The sequence below is a fragment of the Hypanus sabinus genome, chromosome 21, assembly GCF_030144855.1.
Source record: "Hypanus sabinus isolate sHypSab1 chromosome 21, sHypSab1.hap1, whole genome shotgun sequence".
Lineage (NCBI taxonomy): Eukaryota > Metazoa > Chordata > Chondrichthyes > Myliobatiformes > Dasyatidae > Hypanus > Hypanus sabinus.
In genome coordinates, this window is record NC_082726.1 from 36,743,106 (window position 1) to 36,771,050 (window position 27,945).

Below are 27,945 nucleotides of genomic sequence, written 5' to 3' on the forward strand. Positions count from 1 at the left end.
CATTGCATTGACAGCAACCTGCCGCTGAAGCTGCTTCTCCGTCTCTGGATGGTGCTGTGCAGAGGATGTTCAGGGTTTTCCATGATTGACCGTAGCGCCCTCCGCTCTGCCACCGATGTCATACTCTCCAGTCCTGTGCCCACGACAGAGCCTGCCTTCCTTACCAGCTTATTAAGACGTGAGGCGTCCCTCTTCTTAATGCTGCCTCCCCAGCATGCCACCACAAAGAAGAGGGCGCTCTCCACAACTGACCGATAGAACATCTTCAGCATCTCACTACAAAACATTGAATGACGCCAGCCTTCTGAGGAAGTACAGTCAACTCTGTGCTTTCCTGCACAGGGCATCTGTGTTGGCAGTCCAGTCTAGCTTCTTGTCTAACTGCACTCCCAGATACTTGTAGGTCTTAACCTGCTCCACACATTCTCTATTAATGATCACTGGCTCCATATGAGGCCTAGGTCTCCTCAATTCCACCACCATCTCCTTGGTCTTGGTGATATTGAGACGCAGGTAGTTTGAGTTGCACCATATCACAAAGTCCTGTATCAGTTTCCTATACTCTTCCTCCTGACCATTCCTGACAAGCCTTCTTAATGCACACTCACTCCACCAATTATAATCCTTTATCCCCTTCCCACCCACGACTGCAGCACATTCCCCACATCAAAAATGATCCCTCTGCCTTGTTCTTTGACTCTGGAATTTACTCTGTGCTTTCGTCTCTGTACCACTTTTAATACAATATCATTTTAGTAAGTTGCAGCAGTGACATATGCATGTGGCATGGTTCACAATAAGGATTAAAGGCCAAAGACTACAGCTATAGGCCTACTGTAAACAACTATGTTAAATTGCATTGGATATTTTCATTAGGACAGATCGATTTTCAGCATTTTGAGAATAAAAAACACCCGGGCTACTGTAGTCATTATGCTTTGACATCATTTAAAACTAGCACAAGTCTATGAGAAATAATGTTTTACTGGTTTGGTTTCAAAGCAAATAAATTTCTTTGACAGTCAATGTATGATGAGAAACTGAAAAGATTTAACTGGAAACTGGACCTCGCATATTAGAAGAATTAGACCGGATTGCCATTGTATAAACTGCAGGGCTTTGTCCAGAGTATTGTGTGTAGTTCTGGTTACTGTATTACTGGAAGGATGTGAAGGCTTTGGAGACAGTGGTTACATCAAATACTAAAGGACATCGATTTAAGGTGGGGGGGGGGTAGTTTAAAGGAGATTTGAGAGACACGTGTTTTACACAGAGTGATAGGTGCCTGGAACATGTTGCCAAGGGAGGTGGAAGAAGCAGACATGATAGTGGCATTTTACAGACACGTTAACAGGCGAGGAACAGGGATATATAGACTATGTGCACACAGATGGGATGAGTGTAAATTGGCATCATGGTTGGTACAGACATCATGAGCCAAAAGGTCTGTTCCTGTGCTGTACTGATTTATGTTCTAGAGCATTTATCCAGTGAATTAGCAGGATTCAGCTAGGATCTGTACGAAATGGATGGATTAATCTGGCTTATATATTGCATTTCCTTATCCACAGGAAATATTGATGTGATTTTTTTTGTGCTCAAATTAGATTGTTCAACAGATCCCACTCAATTTTTGTTAATAAAAACGGATGATAATTGGAAATGCGCAGCAGGTTAGGCGGCGTCGGAGAAAAGAGGATCAGTTAATGTTCTAGTTCCCAGTTAGTTTTCAGTAGCAGAGATGGTGGGGGAGGGTTTGTTAGTGCACTGCTTTCAACCCAGAGTATCGCACTCAATGCTCACAATCTAGTTTTGCCTTCACGGGAAAAATATGATCACATCAGTGAGCACCTTTATAGGACAGAAAGTTGCTCGAACAAGTTTAAGTTGCAACCCTAGACATGTTACCTCTATTGTAAAGGATTGTTCAGCTGCAGGTGGGCTTGTTTGTTATTGAAGTTTCAAAGAAAACAGTCACTTCGCCATGCAGCATGACCACTTCAAAAATTTACTCAGAATACCCACCAGAATAGTTAATGTTAAATGAATGTTATGCATTTATTTTCTAAGAAGTACCATGTCAGTGTTCTCAATCCAGCAAACAGCAATAGCATAAAGACTTTGCAAAAGTTTGGATGTCATTTATAGAGTTCCAATTATCAAAAAAAATCAAAGTGAACAGAAGGTGTTGGAAATGTTAAATAAGAACAAAAATGTTGGAAAATATCAATCCTGATCCTCTCTTTCTTGTTCACATCTCCTCTCTGGATTGACCTTTCCAATGCATATTAGATCCTTCTACTCCCGATTCCCTCTCTTGATCGTACACCCTCCTCTGATCACTATACTCATTCACATTTATGTTCTTCTGCACACATTCACTCTTATTTTTTCCTATTGGCAATTTTCCCCAGGAAATCTTTCCATTTTCTAAATTATCTCTTCCTTTTCTCCAAATTTTCCTTCATCTGATAGCTCTGTCAAACCTCAGTAATTTTCCTTCATCTACCCAATGACTATTCCCTTTCAAGGTCTTCCTGCAGGTCACTTCTAGTGACCCAGCAGCCCAAAATCCAAAGCATCATTGCCCTAAACTGTTGATGCCCATGGCTTATCAGTGTCATTTAAATTAGGTACTTTAAACAATAAGGTTGGGTTGTGACCCTAACAATTGTATCCAGATTAGCAAGCCTTGTACAGTGCTGTCTGAGACTAAAATATTCAGTACCCAGCGCTGACAATATTGTAAATGAAAAATGTTTAACTTTTATAATTATTGAGTCATTACTTGCCCAAAGTGTAGAAGTGTGCTCCTTCTACACTTTGTAGAAGCAGTGCACTGACTAGCCCTCTGTTCCTTACTCTGTAGAACTTGCCCGAACTGCTGAATATCCTGGTATTTTATGTTTTTTCTACAATGAGGATGATGACAGGTGAAGTGAATGAGCAAAATCTTGGCAAATGTGAGAAAATATGATATTGCCTACTTTGGCAATAAAATCATCTAACTGGTGATGTTTTGCAGAGTTCTAAGATACAGAGGGATCTGTATGTTCATGGTCATGCAGGTGAAGCAAGTGACCAAGAAACCTAACAGAATATTGTTGTTTGTGGTAGGGGAATACTTTACAAAAGTAGGAGTTCTTGCTTCGGTTATCCTTGAGCTGGATGAACTCTGAACCATTTGAGAGGCTGAGGGGTTGATTGACAGGGACATAGTTACACCCAAGGTGCAGGACACAGGTAACTGGATGATCGTGAGGAGGGGGAACGGGGATAGGCAGCCTGTGTGGACTTCCTACACAACAACAGGTTGGGGGTTGGATACCATTGGGGGTTGGGTGGTGGGGGATGACCTAGCAGAGGAGAGCGACAGTGTTCAGGTCTCTGGCACTGAGTCTGGCTCTGTGGCTCAGAAGAGGAGGTGGGGTGGGGGGAGGAGTGCAGTAGAGATAGGGGATTCCATAGTTAGAGAAGCAGACAGTAAATTCTGTGGAGATGAAAGAGACACACAGATGGTACGTTGCCTCCCAGGGGCCAGGGTCAGGAATGTTTCAGAATGAGTTCACAGCATTCTAAAAATGGAGAGTGGGTAGCCAGAAATCGTGGTACATGTTGGTAGAATGACATAGGTAGGAAAAGGGAAGAAGCCCTGAAGAGAGCATATAAGGAGTTAAGCAGAACAATGAAAAGCAGGACCTCCAGGGTAGTAATCTGTGGATTGATATCCGTGCCACTTGTCAGTGAGGGTAACAGTAGAGTGATTTGGCAGATGAATGAGTGTTTGAGGAATTGGTGCGGGGGCAAAGTTTCAGATTTCTGGATTATTGGGATCTCTTCTGGAGAAGGTATAATTTGTATGAAAAGGACAGGTTACACCTGAATCCGAGGCAGACCAGTATCTTTGCAGGGAGGTTTGCTGGAGCTGTTTGGGAGGGTTTAAACTCATTTAGCAGGGGTATGGGACTAAGGAATAGGGGATGTTGGTTTTGAAGTCGATGCAATGTGTAGTGAGACAATGAAGAAGTCATGATGATAGGGCAAAATTGTAGGCAGTGGGATGAGTTGAAGTGTAAAATGCAGCAAAATTGAGAAGGTTATGAATACAGGACTGAAGATACTATATTTGAATGCACGTAGAATGCAGAATAAAGTAGATGATCTTGGAGCTCAGTTAGAGATTGGCAGGTATGATGTTGTGGGCATCACTGAGACGTGGCTGAAGTAAGGTCATAGTTGAGAGCTTAACATCCAAGGATACACATTATATTGAAAGCACAGGCAGGTAGGCAGAGGAGGTGGGATGGCTCTGTTGGTAAAAAATGAAATCAAATCCTTTGAAAGAGGTGACATAGTATCAGAAGATGTACAATCCTAGTGGATAGAGTTAAGAAACTGCAAGGGTAAAAAAGACCTTCGATAGGAATTGTATCCAGGCCGCTGAATAGTAGCCAAGATGTGGGTACAAATTACAGCAGGAGATAGAAAAGGAATGCAGAAAGGACAATGTTATGATAGTCATGGGGTATTACAATATGCAGGTAGATTGAGAAAATCAGGTTGGTGCTGGATTCCATAAGAAGGAACTTGTAAAATGCCTATGAAGTCACTTTTCAGAGCAACTTGTGCTGGACCCCATAAGAGGAAAGGCAATTCTGGATTGGGTGTTGTGTAGTAAATTAGGTTTGAGTAAGGAGCTTAAGGTAAAGGAACCCTTAGGAGGCAGAGATCAATGATCATTATATGATAGAATTCACCCTGCAATTTGAGTGGGAGAAGCAAAAGTTAGATGTATCAGTGTTACTGTGGAGTAAAGGAAATTACAGACTCACAAAAGAGGAGCTGCAGTTTCTGGGAGCAATACCTTACCAAGTACATCATCAGTGCCCGACGCTTTGAGAGAGTTCACCTTCTTAAAAGATGTCGGCCTTTGAGACAAGATCACAGGGCCACCAGATGTTGCAGGAATTTGCACAGGATTGGTTTTATTCTCCCTTTCAAAGTGTGCGTAAAAGACATTGAGCTTCTCTCTCATCTGGGAGTGAAGCATCATAGCCACTTGTGGCTTTGTAGGATGCAAACCCTGCCAGAGATGACATACATCCGATTCCATCTCTAATGTCATTCGGAACTGATTTTTCACTCTTAAAATAGCTTTCTGCAGGTTGTACCTGGACTTCTTGCATAGTTCTAGTTCACTGGTCTCAAGAATCAGACGTGCAAGGGGATTTAGGAGTCCTTGTGCAGGATTCCTTAAAAGTTAACTTGCAGGTTGAGTCCATGGTAAGGAATGTTAGCATGCATTTCAAGAGTAGGATGTAATATCAAGGCTTTATAAGGCATTGGTCAGACCACATTTGGAGTATTGTAAGCAGCTTCGGGCTTCTTTTCTAATAAAAAATATGCCAGCATTGGAGAGGGTTCAGAAGAAGTTCACAAGACTGATTTTGGGAATGAAATGGTTAACATATGAGGAATGTTTGATGGCTCTGAGCCTATATTCACTGGAGTTTACAGGAATGAGGGAGGATATCATTGAACTTAACAAATATTGAAAGGTTTAGATAAAGTGGATGTGGAGAGAATGCTTCTTACAGCGGGGGAGTCTAGGACCGGAGGGTACAGCTTCTGAATAGAGAGGTGTCAATTTAGAACAGAGATGAAAAGGGTAGTGAATCAGTTGAATCCTTTGCCTATGGCTGCTGTGGTGGTCAAGTCATTGGGTATATTTAATGTAGAAGTTGAAGCATTCTTGATTAGTCAAGGCATCAAAGGTAACGGGAAGAAGGCAGGGGACTGGTAATATATCAGCCATGATGGAATGGAACACTGTAAACTCATCTTCAACTAACCTATTATTACCATATCTAAAGTACATTTCCACTGGATTATTTCTAAATTTTATCTTGGGGTTGGATCAATTTGTATAGAAGAGACAAGGGCAAGAAATAAGCTCCCATGTGAAAGGCTGAATATATTTTCACTTTCAAATTCTGTTTTCCTGTGAGGTTCTGTGCCATCCTTGAATCTGGCAGAGAGCACTGACTGGATCACTGCTGGGAATCGGGCTCTGCATGACGGCTAGCAATTTGTAAAATAACGGTGCAGGGTGGGATTGGCGGATACGGTGTCTAAGTGTGATTCTGACATCAGGTTTGGGAAATACTTGGAGTTAGGGAGAATATCTGCACCTTCTTGCTCCCAATTTATAAAGATGAACTTTATTTGTACATATACATCAAAACATTAAAACACATGGCAAAATGTGTTATCTGTGTCAACGACCTTGGATGTGCTGGGGCCTCTGTTACTTGGGCTTCAGTTTAAATTATACTTTATGAGGGTACCCTGGAAACTCAATCTTTTTACACAGTATGTAAGTGAATATTAAGTAAAGCATTTACATTTGGTGCTACTTTCATGAGGTCTGTGTGCCCACACACAAGACAAAGGAGCAGAAGTTGGCCATTCGGCCCATCGACTCTGCTCCGCCATTTTATCATGAGCTGATCCAATCTCCCCTTTAGTCCCATTCCCCCGCCTTCTCACCATAACCTTTTATGCCCTGGCTACTCAGATACCTATCAATCTCTGCCTTAAATACACCCAATGACTTGGCCTCCACTGCCCCCCCTGTGGGAACAAATTCCACAGATTCACCACCCTCTGGCTAAAAAAATTTCTTCGCATCTCTGTTCTGAATGGGCGCCCTTCAATCCTTAAGTCATGCCCTCTTGTACTAGACTCCCCCACCATGGGAAACAACTTTGCCACATCCACTCTGTCCATGCCTTTCAACATCCAAAATGTTTCTATGAGGTCCCCCCTCATTCTTCTAAACTCCAAGGAGTACAGTCCAAGAGCAGTCAAACGTTCCTCATATATTAACCCTCTCATTCCTGAAATCATTCCAGTGAATCTTCTCTGAAGCCTCTCCAATGTCAGCACATCCTTTCTTAAATAAGGATCCCAAAACTGCACACAGTACCCTAAGTGAGGTTTTACCAGTGCCCTATAGAGCCTCAACATCACATCCCTGCTCCTATACTCTATTCCTCTAGAAATGAATGCATTTGCCTTCTTCACCACTGACTCAACCTGGAGGTTAACCTTAAAGGTATCCTGCATGAGGACTCCCAAGTCCCATTGCATCTCAGAACTTTGAATTCTCTCCCCATTTAAATAATAGTCTGCCCATTTATTTCTTCTACCAAAGTGCATGAAGGTACACTTTCCAACTTTGTAATTCATTTGCCACTTCTTTGCCCATTCCCCCAATCTATCCAAGTCTCTCTGCAGACTCTCTGTTTCCTCAGCACTACCGGCTTCTCCACCTATCTTTGTATCATCAGCAAACTTAGCCACAAAGTCATCTCTTCCATAATTCAAATCGTTGATATACAGTGTAAAAAGAAACGGCTCCAACACGGACCCCTGTGGAACACCACTGGTAACCGGCAGCCAACCAGAATGGAATCCCTTTATTCCCACTCTCTGTTTCTTGCCAATCAGCCAACGCCCTATCCACGTATGTAACTTTCCCGTAATTCCATGGGGCTCTTGTTTAGCAGCCTCATTTGTGGCACCTTGTCAAAGGCCTTCTGAAAATCCAAATACACAACATCCAATGCATCTCTTGTAATTTCATCGAAAAATTGGTCCTGATGAAGGGTCTTGGCCCAAAACGTCAACAGTGCTTCTCCTTATAGATGCTGTCTGGCCTGCTGTGTTCCACCAGCATTTTGTGTGTGTTGTTTGAATTTCCAGCATCTGCAGATCTCGTCGTGTTTGCACTAGGTTTGTCAGGCAGGATTTTCCTTTAAGGAAACCATGCTGAGTTCTGCCTGTCTTGTCATATGCTCCAGGTACTCCGTAACCTCATCCTCGACAATCGACTCCAACAACTTCCCAACCACCGATGTCAAGCTAACAGGTCTATAATTTCCTTTTTTGCTTCCTTGCCCCTTTCTTAAATAGTGGAGTGACATTTGCAATCTTCCAGTCCTCTAGAACCAGGCCAGAATCTATCGACTTTTGAAAGATCATTGCTAATGCCTCCGCAATCTCCACAGCTACTTCCTTCAGAACATCTGGGAGATTTATCTACCCTTAGACTATTCAGCTTCCTGAGTACTTCCTCTGTTGTAATTGTGACTGAGCATATTTCTCTTCCCTGATACCCTTGAGTGTCCGGTATATTGCTGATGTCTTCCTCAGTGAAGACTGATGCAAAATACTCGTTTAGTTCCTCCACCATCTCCTTATCTCCTATTACAATTTCTCCAGTATCATTTTCTATCGGTACTATATCTACTCTCATCTTTGATATTATTTGCTACCTTCTTTTCATAGTTCATCTTTTCCCTCTTAATGACCTTCTTAGTTTCCTTTTGTAAGCTTTTAAAACTTCCCAATCCTCTGTCTTCCCACTAATTTTTGCTTCCTTGTATGCCCTCTCCTTTGCTTTTACTTTGGCTTTGACTTCTCTTGTCAGCTATGGTTGCATCCTTTTTCCATTCAAAAATTTCTTCTTTTTTGGAATATATCTGTTTTGCACCTTCCTCACTTCTCGCATAAACTCCAGCCACTGCTGCTCTGCTGTCCTTCCCACTAGTGTCCCTTTCCAGTCAACTTTGACCAGTTCCTCTCTCATGCCACTGTAATTTCCTTTACTCCACTGAAATACCGGCACATCGGATTTCGGCTTCTCTTTCTCAAATTTCACAGTGAACCCGATCATGTTATGATCACTGTCTCCTAATGGTTCCTTCACCTCCATCTCTCTAATCACCTCTGGTTCATTACACAATACCCAATCCAGTACAGCCAATCCCCTAGTGGGTTCAACAACAAGCTGTTCCAAAAAGCCATCTCATAGACATTCTACAAACTCTCTCTCTTGAGATCCAGTGCCGACCTGACTTTCCCAATCCACTCACATATTAAAATCCCCCACAATTATCATAACACTGCCCTTTTGGCAAGCCTTTTCTATTCATGAGTGATGTAAATTCCAGATAATGTCTATTTAGTCTGTACACAATCAAATTCAATCATACAATATGTTTCTGATTAAGATCCTCTTTATAAGCATTCCCTGAAATCAAGAATGGAATGTTTCCACTCTAGTTCTGAGAACTCTGTGCTGACTGAGCGTGGGATCCAGAGGCTTCAGTGAGGCAGGAAGTGCTTGAAGTGGTGGGCGGTGAGTAATTTGTGAGCTAGTGGGCTCCTCTTGGTCTCTATTCTGGGTTTCCATGTGCTCCCAATGCCTGGATTCAAGGTTCTCTGCACCAAACTTAATGTTTCTACACTTTGAGTGGACATGCCAAAGAGTTCCAGTAGTCAGTAGGGATGCTGCACTTTCTTGATAGAGCCATGAGAACTTTCTTGAAGGAATCAAAGGTTATGGGCTTAACACAAAGGGAGAAGATTAGCCGTAGTCTCATTGACTAGAGCAGCAAGCACAAAGGGCCAAACTCCTGCTTCTTTCTTTTGTGTTATTATGATTATTTTCCTCTATTCTCTTCATACTCTTGTGCTATGACATAATTCAATACAGAGGATTTCAGAGTTCTGGTGCAGGGCAGGTTCATGCCATAGTCTTCCCAAAAATCACTAAGTGATAAGTGAGCGGGGGCATTCAGCATAGTTTGCACACCAAAGTCCCCACGGAGACATTAGACTGGATGGAGAAAGAGCTTAAAAGAAGCAAGCTGGAGCAGTTAGCTTATTTTGTGTGCTGCAGTTCCTTAGGTGACACTGGATTACATAGAGGGAGATCGAGTTTAACAGAAATAAACTGGGTCAGTTGGCACATTTTGCGCCGTAATTTCTGAGGAGTCATTGGATTGTGTAGAATCAGAGAGAGTTTAAAAGAAGTGAACAAGGGCAGTTGGCACATTGTGTATGCCATAGTTCCCGAGGAGACTTTGAATTGTGCACAATTAGGCACTTGACAAGGTCTTATAAAAAGAAGTTAGGCTTACGTGGAACAGCCATTGTATGAGTGGGCAAGTGTTAAGAGTGGGAGTTGAGGCTTCGGAAAGGAGAGGTGTCAGCCTTAGGTAGAATATTTTTCATCATTTATTCTTTCTGTCTTCTTTTGCACATTTAAAGCTGTGGGGATGCCAGGCAGGATAGTGGAATAGTCCTCTTGTGGGGTGTGGGAAGGCACGGGGATCTCCAGTGTCCCTGATGACTATATCTACAAGAAGTGCTTTCCCCTGCATCTTCTAACAGTAAGAAGTTGGAGCTGGAACTGGATGAATCTGGATCATTCGGGAGTTGAGGGTTTGATGGACAGGACATACAGGGAGATAATTCCATTCAAGGTGCAGGACGCAGGTAACTGGGTGTCCGTCAAGAGGGGATAGGCAGTCAGTGCAGGGTGCTCTGTAGCCAATCCCCTCAACAGTAGATATACTTTGGACACTGCTTTAATACGGTTGGGGTGGGGGATGACCTAGCAGAGGAAAGCCACAGCAGTCAGGTCTCTCGCGCTGAGTCTGGCTCTGTGGCTCAGAGAGGAATGGAGGAGGGAAGAAAAGGCAAGCTGTAGGACAGGGGATTCATTGGTTAGGGGAACTGAAAGGAAGGTCCATGGACAAGAAGGAGATTCCCAGATTGTATGTTGCCTCCCAGGTGCCAGGGTCAGAGACTTCTTGAATCAAGTCCATTGCATTTTTAAGTGGGAGGGTGACTAGCCAGTTGTACCAATGACTTGGGCAGGAGGGGTGATGAGGCCCTGTAAAGTGAGCTTAGGGAGTTAGGTGCTAAGTTATAGGACAGGACCTCTAGGGTTGCGATCTCAGGATTGCTACCCCTGCTACGTGCTAGTGAGGCCAGAAGTAGGAAGGTTCTACAGTTTATGTGGCTAAGGAGATGGTGCAGGAGGAAAGTCTTCAGATTTTTGGATCATTGGGCTCTTTTTCAGAGAAGGTGGGACCTGTACAGAAGGGACAGTTTGCACCTAAACTGGACGAGAACTAATATCCTAGTGGGAAGGTATGCTGGTGCTGCATGGGGGTGGGCAAGGTGGGGTTAGAGGAGGGTTAAACTAAAGTTGCAGGCGGATGGGAACCAGACTGTCAGATCACACTTTGCATGTAGTGACCATAACGTCTTTAGTTTCAAGGTAATTATGGAAAAGGATAGATCTGGTCTTTGGGCTGGGATTTTAAATTGGAGAAAGACCAACTTTGATGGTATCAGAAAGGATCTGGCAAGTGTGGATTGTGACAGGCTGTTTTCCGGTAAAGTTGTACTTGGTAAGTGGGAAGCCTTCAAAAAGTGAAATTTTGAGAGTACAGTTTGTATGTTCCTTTCAGAATAAAAGGCCAGGATATCAGGTTTAGGGAGCTTGGTTTTCAAGAGATCTTGAGGCCCTGGTTAAGTAAAAGAAGGAGGTGCAGAGCAGGAATGTGAAGGTAGGAACAAATGAGGTACTTAAGGGTATAAGAAATGCAAATCCAACTCCTGGCCTTCATGTGTGGCTTAGCTACTAAGCCTGGCGGAACTGTTTCTATTGACAGGAGAAGGGGCAAAGGTGGGTTACTGGTGCCTTAAAATCAGTCGCTTCAGGCAGATAGGGCTCGTCAGCTGTGGTTAGCTGTGGAGAAGGAAAACTCAGAACTCAAACCTCGGCTCTCTTGTGACTATATCCATTCATAGGGAAGGCTTCTGGGGTAAACCCCAAGGAAAAATCCGGAGCTGGAGTCCTTCACACATTTCTATGTTAAGTTCAACACTGACTGGCAACAGATGCCACCTGTGACAAAGTGTATTGGTCTCTGCCATTCCTTTGGATTCATCAGCTTCTTGGGCAATATTTGCTCTCCATATTGTACTGTCCTGGACTGTGTATCAGCTAGGACACAACCTCCAACCAATGGAGGGTCTCAGTGTTCAACCTGTCCTTTAAGACCATGGTTCAGGTGTTCTCTATGGAGAAGTGATCATTATGAGATAGGGTATCAATTAGAATTTAATTAATATTGACATATTTGTGATCGTTATTATTCAAATTAGGAAAAAAGCCAAGATTTCCTAAAATTAGTGTTGTGTGCAGTTTTGGTCACCGAATTACAGGAAGGATATTAATGAGGTTGAAAGAGTGCAGAGAAGGTTTACAAGGTGTTGCCGGGACTCGAGAAACTGAGTTACAGAGAAAGGTTGAACTGGTTAGGACTTTATTTCCTGGAGTGTAGAAGAATGAGAGGAGACTTGATAGAGCTATATAAAATAATGATGGGCATAGATAGAATGAATGCAAGCAGGCTTTTTTTCACTGAGGCTAGGGGAGAAAAAAAACAGAGGACATGGGTTCAGGGTGAAAGGGGAAAAGTTTAAAGGGAACATTGGGGGGGCTTCTTCACTAAGAGAGTGGTGGGATGAGCTGCCAGATGAAGTGGTAAATGTGGGCTCACTTTTAACATTTAAGAAAAACTTGGACAGGTATATGGATGAGAGATGTGTGGAGGGATATGGGCCAGGTGCAGTTCAGTGGGACTAGGCAGAAAAATGGTTTGGCACAGCCAAGAAGGGCCAAAAGGCCTGTTTCTGTGCTGTAATGTTCTATGGTTCTAGTATGCATGCATTCTGAAGTACTTAAGATAATGTAAAATGTCCATCTTTTTGAATGCCATTTTATTTCTCTTAAACCATAAGACCACGATGTAGGAGCAGAATTCAGCTATTCAGCCCATTGAGTCAGCTCTGGCATTCCGTCATGGCTGATAATAGCTCTTTAAGGAATACATCTGGAATGAAGATCAATGAAAATATAACTGATGTTATATGCTTCCTGGTTTAACTTTTGTGTCAATATTTGATCTAGAAACTTAAAATTTTGCATTTATGAGAGCAGAATATTAGTTTTAGAGTCATAGAGTTAAATACAACAGAAGCAGGTCCTTTAGGCACAACCCTGTGCCGACCAAGTTGCCTAATTGATTGAGTCCTATTTGCCTGTATTGGCCTATATCCCTCTAAGTCTTTACTATCTTTGAAATTTTCCAGGTGTTTTGTATATTTCATAATTTTACCCACCTCTACAACTCATTCCATATACTCACCACCCTCTGTTTGAAAAAGTTGCCCCTCAGGTCCCCTTTAAATCTTCCCCATCTCACTTTAAGATTTTGGCTATTCAGCCAATCTAAAGAGATTATCTTTATTAGATTTATACCTTTATTTGTAACTTGTGCATTGAAACATCAAAATATACAGTGAAATGCGTTACTTGCATCAGGAGCCCGCAAGTGTCACCACAGTTCTGGTACCAACATAACATGCCCATAACTTATCAACCCTAACTCGTACATCTTTGGAATGTGGGAGGAAACTGGAGCATGGGAGGAAAGACATGCAGTCACAAGGAGAACTTACGGCCAGTGGCAGGAATTGAACCCAATCTTGCAGCTGTAGCTGTAAACCATTGCACTAACCTCTATCCTATCAACCCCAACTGACTCCAATGTCTGTCATCCCCTCCCCTTTCCTTACCTTGTTCCACCTATCACCTACCCACCTGTATATCACCCTTCCTCTCACATATGTTTATACACTGAAAGAGATTAGCTTAGTGTATAGAAGTGAGGTGGTGGAATGAGACAGGGTAGATGATAGATGGATCAAGGTGGAGGCGGGGCTGGTGGGTAGATGACAAGCAATGGATACTTGAGAAGGTGAAAAAGAAGTATTTTCTTCCAGTGAAGTGGTGAAATAGAAAAGATTTTCTTATTATATTTTGATTCACCCTGTAGGATCTACAATGACTCATGTGATGAGAAATTTGACCAAGATGAACCTAAAATCTGCTGTACATTAGATGACATCCCATTGGTCAGGTAAGGTAGCACCGAATGCTACTCTCTGAAGTTAATATTAATAAAAACATCAGTTCATACAGAGTAGGAGGAGACAATCCATTTTGCCAGTGCTGGCGATTTGATTGAATGATGCAAGTATTCCCATTCTGCTTCTCTTTTGCCAAATTCTAGTAAATTTCTTCTTTGTAGCTATTCTCTCAGAAAAAGAAATGTTGCTTTGACACATTCCTTTCTAGGTTAAACACAGACAAAGAAACTATCCAATTAACACCTACTTGTTTGGAACAAGTACCAAAGACATTGACTGTCCTCTGTGTGGTGGAGATGAGGAATGGATTGTTAGTACCAGTACTGACTGATCAGTCCGGGCTCTGAAGGACAATTTCAGCAGGTGGTGAGCAACATGAGAAATAAATTGACTTGACCTCATCTCATCAACCTGCTCATGATATCATTAGTAGGAAACGCCGTCCTTCTGGAGACAAAGTCCCATCTTCACGACAAGAACATTCATCATGACGTTGTGCTGAACGGGGGAAGAGATAGGGCAGGTCTGGCAGCTCAAAACTGTGTTCTGTGAATCACCCGTAGCAACAGAAATATAATTCATTGCAATTTGCAACCTCAGAGCTGGGAACATACAGATTCTAATCAGTTCAAGGGATGAACCTGGTTCTACAAGGAGCAGTACCCAGCACACCGAAAATGAGCTACCAACCCAATGAAGATGCAGCACAACAGTCAATTCACATTCAGATTTATTATCACTGGCATTTGTTGTGAAATTTGTTGTTTTGAGCCAATATGGTGCAAAACATGAAAAGAGGAATAGTGAGGTAGTGTTTGGAAATCTGATGATGACAGAGGACAAGAAGCTGTCAGTGAACGTTGAGTCTGGGTCTTCAGTGCTCCTGTACCTCCACACTGACAGTCATAATGAGGAGGAGCATATCCCAGATCGTAAGTGTCTTTACTGACAAATGCTGCCTTCTTGAGATACCTCCTTTTGAAGATGTCCTTAATCTTTGAAATTGGAGGGCTGTCTTGTGATGGAGTTGACTGAGTCTACAGCTCTCTGCAGCCTCTTTCAATCTTGTGTACTGGGGACTCCATTCTAGTCAGAATACTCTCCACTGTACATCTGGAGAAATCGACAAATATCTTTGGTGGGACAACAAATCTCCTCAATCTCCTAATGAAGTATAGTCACTGTTATGCCTTTTTCATGATTGCATCAAAGTACTGGTCCCAGTATAGATCATGCTAAATAGCAAAAGCAGCAAGTAACAAAGCCAGGTAATCTCACAACAAGCAAAGTAGTTCAAAGATCTGATGTCCTACCATATCTAATGACAAACAGCAGTGGTCAACTAAATATCTATTAGGACTAGGTAGACCCAAAATCAAGTCCATCCTCAACTTCAGCGAATAACTCACATCCTGCCATCCCTTTCCAACAGTGCAAGGCATAAGTTAGGAGTGTAATAGAGGACTCTCCATTTACCTGAATGAGCTCAACTTCAACAACTGAAGATCATGTTCAACTAAGTTCCAAGTGGATAATCTATCTCAGCTACCACATGAGATTTCTTCCATTACCAAAGCCAGCCTTCAGTCAATTTAATTCAGTTTGTATGCCTATAGTCAATACATTGTATTTCTTCAGTCCATACGTTGATGGAACAAAAGCTTGGAGGCAATCAAAATCCTATCTCTAATACTTGAGACTTCAAAGTTCAAAGTAAATTTATCAACGAAGTACGTATATGTCACCATATACGACCCTGAGATTCATCTTCTTGCAGACATTCATAGTAAATACAAAACACACAATAGAATCAGTGAAAGACCACACCCAACAGAACAGACAAACAACCAATGTGCAAATGACAGCAAATTGTATGTACAAAAGAAGTAATAATCATAATAATAATAATAATAATGATAAATAAGTAAGCAATAAATATGGAGAACATGAGATGAAGAGTCTTTGAAGGTGAAGTTGAGTGAAGTTATCCCCTCTGGTTCAAGGGCCTGATGGCTGAGAGGTAATAGCTGTTCTTGAACCTGGTGGTGTGGGTCCTGTACCTTCTTCCAGATGCAGCAGTGAAAGTCTTGCCTGGATAGTGAGGGTCCTTGGTGATGCATGCTGCTTTCCTGTGACAGCACTCTGTACAGATGCACCCAGTGGTGAGGAGGGCTTTACCCATGATGGGACTGGGCTGTATCCACTACTTTTTGTAGGCTTTTCCATTCAGAGGCATTTGTGTTTCTATATCAGGTCACGATGCAACCATGATACTCTCCACCACACATCCATAGAAGTTTGTCTGACTTTTTGATGACATGCCAAATCTACTCAAACTTCTAAGAAAGCAGAGGCACTGCTGTGCTTTCTTCATAGTTTCTGATGACCTCACCTGGTCCCTGAACTACTCCATCCTGATCAAAAAGGCACAACAGCGCACTTATTTCCTGTGAAGCATCAAGAAAGCTCACCTCTGTCCCAGGATACTGACGGACTTTTACCGCTATACCATACTCACCAACTGCATCTCAGTGTGGTATGGCAATTGTCCCGTATCGGACCGCAAAGCACTCCGGCAGGTGGTGAAAACTGCCCAGCATCAGTTCCCAGTTGCCCACCATTGAGAACATCTATCATAATTGCTTCCTGGGCAGGGTGAAAAGCATCATCAAGGATGCATCTCACCCTAACCATGAACTTTTTACTCTCCTCCCATCCAGTAGGTGCTTCAGGAGCCTCCGCTCCCACACCAGCGGACTCAGGAAGAGCTTCTTCCCTCAGGCTGTGACCCTGCTGAACCTCACATCACAGCGCTAAGCAGTATTGTACCCATATTGTACAGTCTCAGTACTTTTATAATTGTGTGCTGCAGCACTCACTTTTTATTCACAATTATTTTGTAAATAACACTATTCTTTTGCACTTCTGGTTGGATGCTAACTGCATTTCATTGGCTTTGTAACTGTACTCAGCACAATGACAATAAAGTTGTATCTAATCTAATCTAATCTACAAATGTAATTGCACATATGTGCTGAGCACATGGCAGATCCTCTGAAATGATAACACTGAAGGATTCAAAGTTGCTGACTCTCTCCACCTCAGATTCGCCTATGCGGACTGGCTCAAGGGACCTCCAGTTTCCTCTTCCTGAAGTCAATAAACAGGTCCTTTGTTGTGCTGACATTGAGCGAGAGGTTGTTGTTGTGGCATCACTCAGACAGTTCTTCAATTTCCTCCTGCGTGCTGACTTGTCATCACCTTTGATTCGGATGACAACATTGTGTCATCAGCAGACCTAAATATGGATTGGAGCTGTGCTTATCCTCGCAGTTATGAGTTTAAAGTGTGTAGAGCAAGTATAAAGTGTGCAGCCTTGTGCTGATGCAGATTGGTTTTGCCATTCTGAACTGACTGGGGTCTGCAAGTGAGGAAATCAAAGATGGAGTTGCACAAGGAGGTATTGATTAGCTTTGAGGCGGTGATGGTATTGAATGCCAAGCTGTAGTCAATGAAGAGCATCCTATGTGTGCATCTTCCAGATGTTGCAGAAATGAGTGAAGAGCCAATTAAATGGCATCTGCTGTTGACCTGTTGTGACGGAGGGAAAATTGGAGTGGATCCAAGTCATTTCTCAGGCAGGAATTAATACGTTTCATCATCAACCTATCAGAACACTTCATCACTGTGGATATAAGTGTTACTGAATGATAGCCATTGAGACAGGTTACCACGTTCTTCTTAAGCACTGATATCATTAAAGCCTTTGAAGCAGGTGGCTGTCTCAGATTGGAGATGAGAGAGGGTAAAGCTTTCAGTGAACTCTCAAGCCAGTCGATCAGCATAGGTCTTTAGTACTCGGCCAGGTTCCCTGTTTGGGCTGGATGCTTTCCATGGTTCCCCCCCCCCCCCCCACCCTGAAGAATCCTCTCACATCTGCCTCAGAGACTGAAATCACAGGATTATCGAGGGGTTGTGGGAGTTCCTGAAGGTTCCTCCATTTTACAACGGTCAAAGCGAACATAGAAGACATTGAGCTCATCTGGGAGCGAAGCACTGTTGTCACCCATGTTGCTTGCTTTCACTTTGTAGAAGGTGATAGTATTCAAGCTCTGCCACAGCTGTCCAGCATCCTGTAGTGATTCAAGATTGGTCTGGATTGCCACATCACACTTGAGATGAATTTCTGGAGATCGTACCTGGACCTCTTGTATTTTACGTGGTCACCAGACCTGAATGCCTTTGATTGGCTGTCAACAGCTTGTGGATCTCATGGTTCATCCAGGGCTTCTGGTTGGGGAAGACTGAATGATTTTATGGGAGCATAAAACTGTCGACAACTATTTTTATATAGACTTTCAGTCTACAGTAGAACTGGCGGAGTCTCCAGTGCAGTTACAACATGGGCATTTATCTTGTTCTGTCCACAGTATGCGGGATAAAATGCATTCCAGCTAATCATTGCATTCTCAGTCATCAACAAAATAATAAAGGTGTTTTTGATAGTGTAATAAACTGGTATGATCTTGCTTCTAACTTGCTGGCTGGCATATAATGTGGATTTGACAAGGCTCAATTGCTCTTCACCACCTCCTTAGTTTAATCATAGACCAAGGACCCAAATTCAAAAGTGGGTTGAGAGTGACAGTCAATGACATCATGGCTATGTTATACCAGCTGTGACCTCAAAGTTCAGAACAAAGTCAATGGGAATCAAGAGTGGAAGACTGTAATTGTTGTAGTCATACCTTGCATTAATGAAGAAATTGGGGTTGCTGGAGATAAACTGAGTTCACCCCATGCATCAGTGGACAATTCACATTTAACCCTTTGCTTGAATTGGATTACAATTGTGCCACTGGAGCAGAGAGGCTGAGCTCTAAACCATCACTGACTTGTTCACTGAAGCACATCAGAGTGTGGGCATTAGCTCAACACCGCCAACGCAAGCTCCACTAATAACCCTTCCAATGCTCTCCAATGGTAAAGATTTATGGCAGCCCCAGGATATGGGATCCATTTCATATAATGTTATTAATGACAGGTGCTGTTATTAAAAATTTTGATGAAGCAGTTGGGTAATTAAATCTTATTAAAAAAGACTCATTTACATATGAGACACCAGGATGTGATAAAAGTAAGTAATAATGCTTGATACTGAAGGCTGGGTCCTGTGTGATGTGTCATGATATAGATTTTAAATATCTAACTACATTCACAAAATTTACTGAGGCAGAACTTAATAGTTTGGAAATTTTGTTCCCACATTTCTTAATAATACAGGAAATTGAGGTATTTGCATTGCCTGTCCAATGGGTAAACATATCTTTTGGGATGTGCCTTTAAAACTATCAGTAACAGTGCCTTTGAGGCTGGAAATATGACTCCACTCCAGCTGATGAGACCAATGCCACAATCTGTGTGATGCACCATCAATAACTCTCAGAGACATGAGGCGAGATATAGACTTTTATTGGCTGGAAGAAAGAACAAGCAACAATTGACCACCACACTGTATCCTGGAGACTGATGGCAGGGCTCAGGCCCCAATTGCCTTTATACCGGGGTCTGTGGGAGGAGCCACAGTCAGTGGGAGGAGCCACAGGAGCAGTCGACGGGGGGCGGGGGGGGGGCGTGTCCAGACAGGTATATGTAGTTCACCACACTGTGAATGGCAAGATGACTGGAGGCCATCAAGAATTTGGTGATTGATGAAGCTTTACTGAGTGGCTCACTGCGGTATGCATTACAGTTGTTACTGCCAGATAATTGGAAGCTGAGACATTCAGTAATACTAGATGATTCCAACTGTAGTGCCAAGGACTTGTAATTGAAAAATAAGCCACACTTCTAGTCAGGCTGTAATGCTGGCATCTTTTGAGAACGCACTAAATTCCTCGTGCTTTTTGCTTTGAGCAATTCAGTTAAAAGTTCATGTGGCTGCTTTTATATGCACAATGTTCAAGCCTTTTCTCCCTTTCTCCCTCCTTCCTCTCCCCCTACAGTAAATGTGGCACCCTCCCTCCCGAGAGCTGTCTCTTCAGTTTGATCTGCAACACTGGTTCTTTTATGGGTAAGTCCTGCACTAAAATACAGTGGAAGGAGGGTGAGTGACTACAATTTGCTCAACTTATTTTCCATGTGAAAATGATGCTCATTAGCTTATTGATTAAAATCAGATCTATAACCATTGACATTTGCTGTGAATTTTGTGCTTTTGCAGCAGTACATGCAAAGCATAAAACATTACTATAAGTCACAATAAAATATATATAAACAATAGTACAACAGGAGAGCAAAATAGTGAGGTAGAGTTCATTGTTCATGGGTTCATGGACCATTTGGAAATCTCATGGCAAAGTGGAAGAAGCTGTTCCTGAAACATTGAGTTTGCATCTCCAGGCTCCTACACTTCCTCCCTGATGATAGTGATGAGAAGAGTGCATGTCCTAGATGGTGATGGTCCTTGAAAATGGATGTTGTCTTCCATTGGCTTTTGAGGATGCTCCCAGTGCCAGTGAGATTGAAGAATTGTCCCACTGTTTGTGATGCCTAAAGGGGTGTTACAGTACATGCAGCCGTTGCATGGCTCCAGCGACCCACTCTGTCCGTGAACCCTAGTGCGGTATGCATATTTTCTCCCAGATGCTCCTATTCCTGCCATTTCCCACACGGCCATGTTTCCAGGTTTCAATAGCTCTCCTAGTCTCTCCCTCCCCTGCAGTGGTGCCATGAACTTGGCTCCTGCTGCTTTCCTCTGGGAGACCAATCCCCCTCAATAGCATTCAGAGTGGTATATCTGTTTGCGAGGGGGATAGCTGCAGGGAATTCCTACGTTACCTGCATGAACCTGCTGCATTGTCTAATGGGTCACCCATGGTTTATTAATCCTTCATTATTGCACAGTATCCAGACTAGAATTTCTCAGCATACTGTTCCAAAAAGCACTTGCACTGTAGAATGCTCTGAATCAGAATTGCTGATCTGGTTTGCCCTGTTTTCATGTTGATTCAAGTCACTTATAATTAGAGTTGTATCCATTTTGCATATGTTTCAAATCTCATGTGCAATACCATTCCAGACATAACCACTATTGTTTGGGGGTCTTTATAAAATCCCCATTACCTCTCCTAGTCTGCCTATTAGTGCTCCTTATCTCCACCCATATAGATTTCAAATCCATATTCCTCTAGCTAATATCCTTCCTCATTATTGTACTGTTTCCCTTTTTTTTAACTAAAAGGTAGTAGCATTGTTACAAAACCAAAGTTACCCATTCAGATTTAATCCGCCAGCTCCACCATTTCAGAGCCAGTGGAGAAATGCAATTAGCCGACAATCATTGCCAGGAGGGAGATTGTGGCCGAGAGACTTGCCCACACAGGGAGTGGATTTGGAATTTAATCAACAGATAAAGGGAACTCTGGAGTCAGGGTTGGTTAGATGGGTGCTTTGTAATTATTGGAATATAATTGTATGCAATTGGACTGGAGTTCAACGGTTAGAAGTGGGGAGGAAACCCAAGAATAACACATAAGATTTGCAGTGCAAAAACAGTATATTTAGTTCTACAGCTCCATGTTTTTTTGAAGTATTATTAATTGGAATGTGAGTGTTACTGTCAAGGAAAATTGCCTTCTTGAATGATTCTGTCTGGTGAATATACTCTCACAAGGGTGTTGTGTGAAGAATTCCAGGATTTAGACCCAGCAACCACAAAGTAACCACAATATCTGTCCAATTCAGAAAGATGTGCCATTTGTAGAGAAACCTGTTCCAACATACCTGCTGTCTTTGTTCTTTTTGTGGGAAAGTTTGCTAGTTTGGGTCTCAAATTCAGCGAAGATTAATAAGTGCTTCCATCACAGATCACAGGTGGAAGAGGGAATGGTTGCTTATGGAGGCCTGTCACATGGAATGTGCTTTCTCCATTCTGATGACACTCAGCATGTTGTAGAACTGCTGACTGTCCAACGGTAAAAAAACACAACGTTGAAACAAATGTTGCTCACCAACCCATAAATGTTCTGGAAAATTTAGAGGAAATTTTGGCCGTGTTTCTGGTGGTTTTTCTGTGGAAATCTATGGATGTTGTTTCATGTAATATTTGCAGCTTCTTCCCTTTTTATACTTGTCATGGTCTAGTTCAGGAATCCATGGACCCCTTGCTTAATGGTATTGGTCCATGGCATAAAAAAGGTTGGCAACCCCTGCTCTAGTTTAACAGACATTCTTTATGTAAATGAGTTTTCCTACTCAGCCAAATGTTATTCCCACTGTGATATCATTAACTTCTCTAAGCTAGACTTCTAACTTGCCAGGGGTTTACAGTCTTCAGTGAATGCTAAATTGGTAGCTTAGTGTGTATTTTTTGGTTAGTTTTGAGAATTCAGGAGTATTATTTCTATATTATAAAGGAAGTCTATGTCCATTATCCCAATAAGAAGCAGTTCACAGAAACTGCAGGATTGATCGTGGGTTCAGAATTATGCAGATAAGATAAAAAAAAGAACATTTCGGTATTTTACAGCACAAGCCACATATATTAAGAGAATGATTCTGTGGACTTTTGGGTCACCACTGCCAACCAGTTGATAAATAGGACTGTGGAACCATTCCTGTTCTGTGTTTCTTAACTCTAGTCAATGCTGCTGAGAAACCTGTTTCTCGTAATCTTTTCCACCTTTCTGTAGCAATCATTAGACTGGATGTAACACCAGATTATCAACCTCTCCTTGTTACAATGTAACCCACCAGTATCAAGATTCCAGCTGTGGCTCAGTTACTGGCACTGTGATATCTCGGTTTGAAGGCTGGGTTAAAATCCGACTCGAGGGATTTGAAATTAATGCAGTAGTACTATACTGTCAGAAATGCCACCTTATGGATGAAATGGGAATTCAAAGCTTTACCTGCTGTGTGAAGAGATATTTTAGAAATGTATACATTTTTCACGAAGCTGGAATAATCCATAGATTCTGTATATCATTCATCAACACCTAAACAAATTATCTAGTCTTTTTATTCAATTCTATTTATCAGAGTACAAATTGGCTGCCACAGTCTCTACATCGCAGTAGAGAACACATTTTTAAAATATAAGCAAATCAAAAGTAACTATTATTCTGCATAACTGCTGGTGCACAATCTTTTGCAGACGATGGCAAATCAGCGTTAAGAACAATTCTCAAAGAACAATCATCCTCATGTCCATTGTTTCCTCATATCTTAACACCTACTGAACTTGAAAATACTTTTACTTGACGTCAGTGTAGTTTGCCGAACTGAGATCATAAGAAATGCTAAGTTTATTAACCAAGTTTTTGTATATGGCTTCTGAACATCACATTACGAGGGTGATTGATAAGTTCATGGCCTAAGGTAGAAGGCGATGTTATTAACTTCAAATTTTCTGTATAATCACTCAAAGAGTTGAACTGCACGTGCCTGTAACGAGAGCTGTATAACTCATCTCCTTCTACCTTAAGCCATGAACTTATCAATCACCCATCTGTGTACACTTTCTGGAGGGCCAAGATCCGTATGCTCCATGACCGCTGGACTAAGTGTGTAAATGTAGGAGGGGACTATATCGAAAAATAAATGTGCTAGGTTTTCTAAAATTGACTCCTTCTACCTTAGGCCATGAACTTATCAATCACCCCTTGTATTTTAAAAAGTAATTTAAGACCCATTATATTTATTTTATTTTTTAATCTTATATTGCTGTGGCCACTTATGTGAGTCAGTACTTTTGAGATCAGATGTAAAAAGTCTGTCACATCATTTCCCCAACAAATAGATGGAGGCAATGAATGAAACTTGGCCTTTGAGAATGGATCCATAAATATAAAATATACAGTATTTGAATAAGTTCTCAGGGTGCAGTGTTTAAAAAGGAAATAAATTATAACTGAACTTATCCAATATTGCCCAAGAGATTAAAGGAGTACCTGTGAGTGTTTGAAAATTTTTTTGGGTAAACGATCTTTTCGTAAACCCTGAATGTTGTCTGAGTGGATGAGTAGTCTGCAGTAATTCCAAGGTGTATGGCAAGAGGTTTCCTCTTTAATCCTGCCTTATTTAAAATATTGCAGATTAATCAGCCAGTGTGTCACACTGTCCTTGTGTTTCAGTGATGTTGCTCGGTTTACTACGCTATGCACATGTGAAGGAGAGACACCAGAAGTCCGTACTGAATACTGCAGCGCTGGTCACGTGTTGGAGCTGTGCTGCAGGCCTCATCGTTGTGGGAAACTTCCAGGTAAAAACATCAAGAAACTTTAGGTGGAGAAGAGACTTTTGCCTACCTGTTAGTCCTTTTGATGAAATTGTTTTTCTCTATTAGTAAGGTAAGAACTTCATTGAAACAGCTAACTCCACCTCTACACTGCAACATGAATTGCATTTCAAAATAATTCTACAACAAGAAGTAAACCAAGAGCAGTAGAGAGTCACTTTACAAGATTTCAGGATATCTCAGCTATCGAAATACTCCATAGCATTAGTCTTTTTTTAGTATAGTATAGTTGTCAGGGCAAGAAAAAGGAGGCTGTTATTTTTTGTAACTCCAAAAACTAATCAAAAGGAAAACAAGGGAGTCCAGGGAAATGTGTCTACTTTGTTTTACTTTTAGTGAGGCACTCACACGCGACGTGGTGGCGTAATGACGTATGCCATTCACGGATGCCATTCACGTACTTTTACATATAACTAATCATAAATTATTAAACAACAAAGAATACTTAATTATAAAGTATATTTATAATATTACTCAAATTTTACTGAAATATTAAATAGCCTACAGAAACCTAACTCTAAATGTGCCCACCTCCTCATAAAATGCTCAGAGCATGTTCTTGTTGTAACCAATACTCTGTCAGAAAGGCAAGCATTAAACCTTATGGCAACACCTCCAGTTAAGGGACTGGCACCATTTTAGATACTATTAAGTTCAAATTCAAGTTCAAATTTAATTGTCTTTCAACCATACACATGTATACAGTTAAATGAAATAGCGTTCCTCTGGGGCCAAGGTGCATACAGTTACAGTACATACATTACACAGTACATATGATTACAATAGCACATACAGTCACAAAATTAATATTAACATGTTCCTGAGTGGCATGGCCTGTAGATTGATGATGCATGGATTGTTGTCATGGAACCACGTTTCTGCAAGAACAAGCATATAGCAGTTCCTCATCTCGTGTCGTGCTGGGTCAGCCACAGATTAAAGCAATCCAACGTCCTCCAATAAGTGAACACTGGAGAGCAGCACCAATAGGAGAGCCAACCTCAAACCTCAGCAAGGGCTTCAGCACGTCCACCACGCCTCAGTTCTCTCCCACACCTTCTTTGGTGCCTCCTTCCCTTGAAGGCTGTAACATGCTGCAGCTTAAGGGCTGGTCTGGGCAACAGCCAAGGACATTTAGCTCCGATGCTGTCAGTCTCGCCAATAAACCAATGAATTGAAATTACAGTATTTTGTATTACCAATATCCATCACGGTCTTGCGATCACAAGAAAAGTATTTGTACATTTGTCGGACCACTGCAACCAAGCGTGCCACCATTTTACTGGAAACTGTTTCAAATATCATCATTTGAATGGCATATGGCAAAGATACTGTATTACAAACACCATGGCAGGTACTCAGGACCATTGGAAAGACCACTGCCTGTATCACTCTATCATTTCCACCAACATGGCCTTGAAAACGTCAACCTCAACAGAAATCTTGCAGCAAGGAAATTAATGTCATGGTAGGTAACTCAAGGGCTCCTCTTAGATCCTCACAAAACCAGTCCAATCTCAGCCAATAGGAGCCTCAGTCATCTACAACATATGAACTCATGTGTAATTCACTTTAATTAGTCCTTGAAGAGACTATTGGCTTGGCTTCCAAGAGGATGCAGTGGCATTAACTAGGGGTATTCAGGAACTCATTCATCAAAGACTCAAGGTGTTCTGGGATTAGAGGCTCCACCCAACCTCAAGAGAAAAGAAACAGGTATCTGAAGATTGAGCAGAAAGCCAGTGACCTAAAGGATAGAGGGAGGCAGAAAGAGCACCAGAGGGCCAACAAATTGCTGACTGCCATGATATACACAGGATTTTCATTTCTGTCAAGGCACTATCCCACTGACAGTCACGTATGTTGGCATTCATTTCAAGAGGACAGAAGTATAGAAGCAAGGACATAATGCTCAGAATTTATAAGGCATTCGTTAGACCAGGTTTGGATTATTGTGAGCATTTCTGGGTCGCATATCTAAGGAAGGATGTGTTGGCATTGGAGGCGGATCAGAGGATGTTTATGAGAATAATCCCAGGAATGAAAAGGGTTAATCTGTGAGGATTAATTTGACTGTTTTGGGCCTGTAGTCACTGGGGTTCAGAAGAATGGAGAGGGTGTTTCAAATAGCAAGAGTGTCTAGGATCAGAGAGCGCAGCTTCAGAATAGAAGGACATTCCTTTAGGACAGAGATGAGGAACTTCTTTAGCCAGAGGATGGTGAATTCTGTTCTTATGTCTTATAATCTTATGGAATCTGGGGAATTGCCACAGATGGCTTTGGAGGACAAATAGATGGGTATATCTGGGTATATTGGAGTGGCATTGTAGGGTAGCATCGGAATAGTTCCTTGCAGCACCAATGACCTGGGTTCCATTCCTGTCGTTGTCTGTAAGGAGTTTGTACGTTTCCTCCATGACTGCATGGGTTTCCTCCAGGTGCTCCAGTTTCTTCCCAAAATTCCAAAGGCATATAGATTAGAATTAGAAAGTTATGGGCAAGCAGTGTTGACAGCAGAATCATGGTGACTCTTGTGGGCTGCCCCCAGCATATCTTCGGATTGTTGATGCAAACAAACCATTTCACTGTATGTTTTGATGTGACAATAAAGCTAATCTTTATCTTTAAATCATTAAGGCAAAGAATGATAGGTTCATAATTATTGAGGTTGTCAAAGGTTGTTGAGAGAAGGCAGGAGAATGGGAGGAGAGGGATAATAATTCACCCATGATCCAATGATGTTGCATACTCACCCTAACCCTAAACCTAATCCTGCTCCTATGTCTTATGGTCTTATGAATTTATTAAGGTCAAAGGAGCACTCAGTGCCTGCTGAATGAAACTGTTTGAAGATGAGCTTAATCATGCCTCTTTCATTGACATAAGTACCCCTTGATTTATTTGGTATTTGGTGTAGCCTTAGAACTGCTCTGACTAAGAAATCCAAAGGGCTATGTGCCAAATGAAACACAACAAAGATTTGGAAGGCGATTATGCATATCGCTGCTGAAGTCATAAATTCACAGCCTGATCATTTGCACGTGAGAAGGGGATAGTATTGCAAGGGAATACTCTAGATATCATAGTCATGATCATATTTATGAAAGGACTGTGGTACCTCATAGGACTCTTTGCCACACAGAATGTCATTGTCGAGATTCTCCCAACCATCTCCTCCACTGGCCTCAGGGCTGCTCACAGGATGCTATTGATTTTGAGAACAGTGGATATGATCTTCATTGCCAAGCAATTCCAAGAGAAATTCAGCAGCACAAATCTCTGTATAAGATCCTTTTACTCCAACTGCAAGAGATTGTGCGAACCTTCCTCAAATTCAGCTGGCCAAAGTATTTGCTGCCATCTTATATTTGTTCACGAACTTAACTGACCTACCCTCGGTTGATCCAATTTCAGTGCACCGGTAAATCTGCATCAATGCCCCAACAAGTCTTTCAATCTTTGGCAAAGACAAGAGATTCTGCAGATGCTGGAAACCCAAAGTAATAATGCTGGAGAAACTCAACAGGTCAGGCAGCATCTAGGGAAAGAAAGAAAGAGTCGTTACTTCAGGCCAAGACCCTTCATCAGGACTGGCAAGGAAGGGGGAAGATGCCAGAATAAGAAGGCGGATGGAGGGGAAAGAGTACAACCTGGTAGATGATAGGTGAAGCCAGGTGAGGTTTAAGGTACATGGGGGGCAGGTGGAGAGAGGAATAAAGCGAGAAGGTTGAAAGGTAAAGGGCCGACAAAGAAGGAAGCTGATAGGAGAGGAAAGGGGTCCATTT

The 27,945-nt window shown here is 42.0% G+C and overlaps 1 protein-coding gene across 2 annotated transcripts in view; it reads left to right on the forward strand.

Moving 5' to 3' along the window:
• LOC132378961 (transmembrane protein 150A-like) overlaps positions 1-27,945 on the forward strand; it is a 76,735-nt gene that overhangs the window by 25,419 nt on the left and 23,371 nt on the right. For both annotated transcript variants that reach the window (XM_059946349.1, XM_059946348.1), the window contains 3 exons: positions 13,767-13,850; positions 19,866-19,933; positions 23,997-24,124. In XM_059946349.1, coding sequence (XP_059802332.1) covers positions 13,767-13,850; positions 19,866-19,933; positions 23,997-24,124 — 280 coding nt within the window. The remainder of the gene's footprint in view (positions 1-13,766; positions 13,851-19,865; positions 19,934-23,996; positions 24,125-27,945) is intronic.